This window comes from Pogona vitticeps, chromosome 5 (assembly GCF_051106095.1).
Source record: "Pogona vitticeps strain Pit_001003342236 chromosome 5, PviZW2.1, whole genome shotgun sequence".
NCBI classification, from domain to species: Eukaryota; Metazoa; Chordata; class Lepidosauria; order Squamata; family Agamidae; genus Pogona; species Pogona vitticeps.
Genome location: NC_135787.1, coordinates 10,969,999 through 10,975,998, shown reverse-complemented (window position 1 = coordinate 10,975,998; position 6,000 = coordinate 10,969,999). Strand labels below are relative to the sequence as shown.

The following is a 6,000-nucleotide window of genomic DNA, read 5'->3' as shown; positions in this document are numbered from 1 at the left end:
ATGATTTTTCAATTTCTTGTCTGCATGGGGAAAATTTTCAGAAAAGTAACTTTTTGGATTACAGCTCACAGAATAACTGAGGCCATGAAAACTGGGCTATAGTCTAAAAAGGAACTTTTCCCCAAGCCCTTTACAAAACTATAGCCCAAAAAGTAATGTTCTCAGGTTCTGGTACATCGGTTACTCTGGCTGGGAACTCCAGTGGTTTCGATTCAATTTTCCTCCCCTCCAGTCTTTGATCCAGGGTTCCATTCATTGTGGGTCACCCCTAGCCCTTCAGTATAATACCTATTTTAAGGAATCTCTGCCTACAAAAGATTAGCTTCCAAATCCAATCAAAGTTCCCACTTCTCACATTAAAAACACAGAAAGCCCAGTTCAGGCACCTGCCATATTAAGTCCGAACTCTCTCTAGATACAAAAATATTAAAACAGAGGCAGTCTTGCTTTGGCACATTATGAGAAGGCAGGATTCTCTGGAAAACACAATAACACTGGGAAAGGTTGAAGGCAGCAGGAAAAGAGGAAGATCAAATGTGAGATGGACTGACTCCTTAAATAAAGTTTGCAAGAGGTGAGCAGGGCTGATGAGGACACAACATTGGGAAGATTGCTCATTCATAGGTTTGCCATCATTTGGAGTTGACTTGATGGCAAATAACAACAAACCGTTAGATTGGGGTTGTGGGGGACGAGAGTGCCACTGCGGGTTGAACCGCCGAACCCCTGGGCTGTTGGTGGAAAGGTTGGCAGTTCTAATCCACACAACAAGATGAACTCCCGTTGCTTGTCCTGCTTGATGAGAAGGTAACGGCATTCCATTTCGGCTTACAATTGGGGATAAGCACCAACCCCTAGAGTTGGACACAACTGGACTTAATTGTCAAGGCTTTACCTATTTAGTTTCAGACCCTTAAAATACGTGAATGTGTCTCTATTTATTATTTATTTACCGTATTTTTCCATGTATAAGACTATACTTTTGTCTAAAACCTTTAGACCAAAAATTGAAGCCCGTATTATACACGGAAGTAAGTTGAGAACAAAAACAAGCGAAGGGGAAAGCAGGGATCAAAGCAATCCTGCAGCGCTTTGATCCCTCTCCCCCTGCACTTGCTAAGCCCCACTTAGATTTCTTAATTTTCGATTAGAAAAATGGGAGGTGTCCTATACATGGGGGTGTCTTATACATGGAAAATATGGTATTTAAAATATTTTTGCCCCGCCTTTTTTCTTAAAAGGACCCAAGGTGGCTTACATCGTGAAAAGGCAATGAGTTAAAAAGTTATCACAACTGAGTTTTAAATCTCAGTTTTAATCAGCAAATGATTTAAATGAGCAGTGGCCTCCTGTGAGGAAGTGATCCAGAGCAGAAACAATATTTAATATTTATTTACATAGTACTTCAACATGTGTAGGAGCTTCATCTTTATTTATTTTTATTTTATTTTATTTATATCCCGCCTATCTAGTCTGTTAAGACCACTCTAGGCGGCTCATCTGTATTTCATGGGCTGCCACAGTCATGAGGCCCGGTCAATGTGGCAGATGATATGGAAAAACGGAAACTGCAGGTCCAAAGTCACAAAGATGACAGACCGGGGGTGGGGCAGCTGTGAGCCCTGCACTCTATGTTAAATCTGTATTATTACGTCCCCATTTTGCAGAATGGCAAAGGGCACAACGAAGCATGATAGAGAGTAACTTAAAGTCACCTACTGAATTCATGACACCAATTGAATTTAAATCCAGGCCTTTTGTTGAAATAAATATATTCAGAAAGAAATGACAGATATGAATCCACAAGTGGGTCTTTTCATTGCTAAGAACTTAATAATATTACAGTTCTTAGAAGCCACGAGTAGAAACTTTAGCTGTGAAGCATATAACCAACATTTCTCTTCTCCAGAGCAAAGAGCAAGCAAACAAAAAGGGGGCTCTCCTGGGCCTAATTTTGCAAAGAAGAACTCTGGACTTATGGATGTTCACATTTTTGCATTCAAATCAACAGCAACATTGCATCCACATGACATTTTTTTGCTTTTGCTGTTGTGACAGTAACTGAACACATTGACCTGGGAAACAGAAGCATCATTTTGAAGTAGAAAAATGCACAGGTACTGGAAGTAGTACAGTACTGGAAGCGAAAACAGTGCTACCAAAAGGCTTATCTGCAATGTTAAAAGTCAGTGTGGTTGTTTGAAAGAAAGGCCACAGAGGCAGAGGTGAATGTACCAGCATGACCTCTGTTTCTTTGTCTGGAGAAGTGGGTTGTTCCACTCAGGCCACAAATGCCTAAAACTGTAACCATAAAACATCAACCAGTCTCCGGATTTCCATCTAAAAGAGAGAGGTCTGGCAATTTCCAACTTTCCAAGAACTTTTTAAACATTACATCAAAGAGCAAAGGGCCTGGCAAAATCCATCCTGCCATGTACTTTTGGACTTTTAAAGTTTTTCACACGGGTACAAACGTGATAAAGCGGTGTTTTAAGCCACGAGAGCTCATGAATTCTATAATGATTTTTTTTTTTGTGTGTGTGTATAAATATATGGCCTATTTTTGCATTTGCGTTTTGTTAAGCGATCTGGAACCCAGATCACAGAGTCGCTTCCTCACTCTAACACGTCAAGAAAAGAAGGGGTGGGGGGAGAAAGACAAGGTACTGCAAGATACAGCACGGGCTCTGGGTTGCCCGGATCCGTCCTCCGGGATGGTCATTTGGTACCCTTCTTAAACCGGGGCGGCCTGGATTTTGGCTGCCTCCCCCCACGATTGGCAGAGGAAAAAGGGGGCGCCTCTCTTTTGCGATGGGGAGGCCCTTGAAATGACAGTTCTCTCTCCCCCCCCCTTCTGCTTCCCCTTGAAGTTTCTGCTCCTTGTCCGGGCAACGGACGCCGACCGCAATCCCCGCCTCCGAGGAGACACTGGAGAAATACGGCGTCGGCGGGCTGAGTCTTCTGGGCCGGGCTTCTCCCCTCAAATCCCTTTTACACACACACACAGACACACACCCCGAGGCATCGATCACTGCCCGCGAGCCACAGCAACCGCAGCGAGCCGCCGCCTTCCCACCGAGCCAGGATCAGGGCCGGCCAAAGAAGGGCGGGCGGCGCGCGTGGGCCAGCAAGCCCAAGAAGGGGCGAGCGCTCGCCCCCCCCCCCCAATTCCCCAGGTCGCCCTTGGCAGCTTCGCCCGGCAATCCAGCAGCAACAGGCGAGCGCGGGAGACAGAGAGAGAGAAAGGCGAGGGCGCGGCCCGGCGCGGGAGGGGACTCTGGCCGACCGCCGCCCCCAGCGCGCCTATTGTGTGCCCGGCGGGCCTGGAGAAGGGCCGGCCGGCCGGCCAGCCAGCCAGCGAGGTCCCCCTCGGGCTGCGGGAGGCGGGTGGGGCGACTCCCCTTTGTCCTCGCCCTGCCCGCCTCGCTGAGAGCGCGCCCCCCCCCCCGCCCGCGCGCAACCCGGCTTCTCCCTCCTTCCCTCTCCCCTCCTCCCTTCCGTCCCTCCGTCCCTCCGTCCGTCCCTCTCTCGCTCGCTCGCTCGCCCGCCGTTTGCTCCACCGCCGCGCCTCGCTCCCCCTCGGCAGAAGGCGGGCCGGCGAGGTCCACTCCAGCCGCTGCGAAGAGGAACCCGGCCGAGAAGGAGGCATGAGCCGAGGCCGCCCCCGCCGCCCCCGCCTGGGGCTGGCCGGGCTGTCGCCGCCGCTGCTGCTGCTGCTGGTGCTGCTGCTCTTGCTTGCCCCGCGCGCCGCCCCGGAGGAGCCTTCCTGCCGCGGAGCCTTCGATCTCTACTTCGTGCTGGACAAGTGAGTGGGGAGGGGGAGGAGGGAAGGGAAGGGAAGGGAAGAGCTCGGATCCTGCTCTCCCCCGTCCCCAAGCCTCCGCCACGGCTTCCAAACTTTCGGGTCCGGATCCCCCCCCCCCAGCCCCTTTGGTCGGATGTCTGTGCGCCTTGCAAAGAAACCGAGGAGAGGTCGCGCGGGGCTCAGCCTCCTCGTGTTGAGCTTTAGTGGAAGGAATGCCCTTTGTGCATGCCCAGAGGTGCCCTTTTTGGGTGAGGCCTTTCTAGCCATGAGTGTTGTTAGGCGCCAGTGTCGGACTGGGAGAAGCCCAAGAGCTTTGAGGGATTAAGGCCAGCAGAGGGAAGGGACAAAACGCCGCATATGAAGCCCACCAGGCTTCCCCCTCCCCAGTGTTTCTGACACAGACCAAAGCAGGAGAGTTTGATACCCAAATAGTTAAGACTAACAATGAGGAATTTTTGTTTGGAAAGGGTTGATTGCTGAAACGGCATTTTAAACATTTGTTGGGGAAGACTTTGCAACAGTCTTGCGAAACCATGAAGAACAACAGTAACCATTTAATTTTACTTATTTATTTAAAACATTTTTACCCCGCCTTTCTCCTTCTACGGCCGGCCGTACAAACATCCAAAAGACATGACAGTGGCAGTAAGATAGTAGCCATAATCAAACCACTTCTCAAAGAGATTGGGGTAAGCCCCATCCAGATATTTTCTGGGACGGGTAATCAGGAGCGCCACCTTAGAAAAGATCCTGCACCCGGTTATCATCCTTCTAACCATTCAAGGCAGGGACACCCAAAATAGGACCCCCAAGAATGATCCTAAGGCCCATTATGTTAATAGGGTAGAAAGGTGTTTAGATCTTGGTATGTTAAAAGCAGCCTCTCGAATTGCATCTGGGACGCATCTAACTTTTAGGTTTAAATACTGTTGTCTTGTGCGTACCAGCTGCCCTCTTTGGAATCACTTGGTGTTCCCCAGGTTTTTCTAGAGACACATCCATGTGGTGCATTGTGGGAGTTGAGCTTAGATGTGGTCAGGGCACAGAAAACGGGCAGAGTTCTGCCTTGTCAAAGCTGGAGTGGGTACAGCTGGAAGAAGAAGTGAAGTTGGTGGAAATTGCTTCATGGTACAGTCATTGCTTGCTCAAGTCTCTGCCTTCAGGACTACGACATGCTGAACACCACCTCTCTGGTCGGATCGGCCACCCACCTGTAGCATCTCTTTGTTTTTCTGAATTGAGCTTCCAGTTTGTTCGCCTTGGGTTCAACCTTGCAAATAAGTCTGGCAAAGCCACTCAGCCTTTGCAATTTTTTTTTTTTTAAGCAGGCCCATCAACAGCCTGAGTAGGGCTAATTTTGCTGCTCAAAGCAAAGGTCAAGGTGGCATCCGAGGTAGAGGAACAGGCCTGGCTGGCAGTTGAATTTATTTCAACAGGATAGCATCCATCATTGTGCTTCTTCGGGGCCTGTGGGGCAAGCTGGGGAGAGGAGTAAGGAAGCTGATCTTCCTACAGTTTAAAAAGTTATATATCTTTGGATCACTCACTTACTTGCAGCAGGCTGGTTAGAATGCTGTTGGATTATTCTCTTATAGACTGTCTTTGTCTTGCAATACATTGGGTTTTAGGAGACTCCTTTAAGCCAATCATGGATCCTTATGTAGCCGAAACGGCACCAAACATCTATAAGAATGATGGGTCAGCAGTTTTGCTGGAACCTGAAGATTTTCAAGGGTAGAGTGAAAAACTATTTAGGTTTGATTGGTCACTCTATCTAGGCTTAGGTCCTGCTGATTATATCTTCAGCTCCTGTGCATGTGGCTCTTTTCTTGGACTAGCAGCTGCTTGGAGGACAGCGAGGAAATGGCCTTGTGAGTTTTTTTCCCCTGCTCCCTAACCGATTAGTCCTCCTGCAATTGAGCTCTTAGGGGTTGTGCTGTTATAGCTCTGCTGACTGGCGAGAGGCCGGAAACTTTGATTACTTAAAACCGACCAGAGGTCTGTTTTATTTCCATGTCATCTGAACGCATAACTGTGCTTGCTTTTTGTGGCTGCGCATCTCTCTGCCTCTTGTGGATTTTGTTTTGATTCTGCACAGTCGAGTTTCATGAAACTCTCTGGAGGGGACCTGGTTTTCCTGCTTAATGCAAAGATGCCAGCATCCTTCCTTACCATGAGTGCCTCTTTTGCTTACA

The 6,000-nt window shown here is 48.8% G+C and overlaps 1 protein-coding gene across 1 annotated transcript in view; it reads left to right on the top strand.

The window, feature by feature from the left end:
• Positions 1 to 3,244: 3,244 nt before the first annotated feature.
• Positions 3,245 to 6,000, top strand: part of ANTXR2 (ANTXR cell adhesion molecule 2) — a 147,821-nt gene continuing 145,065 nt past the window's right edge. The window contains exon 1 of the mRNA XM_073002039.2: positions 3,245 to 3,805. Within this exon, the coding sequence (XP_072858140.2) occupies positions 3,648 to 3,805 (158 nt within the window). The 5' untranslated portion in view covers positions 3,245 to 3,647. The remainder of the gene's footprint in view (positions 3,806 to 6,000) is intronic.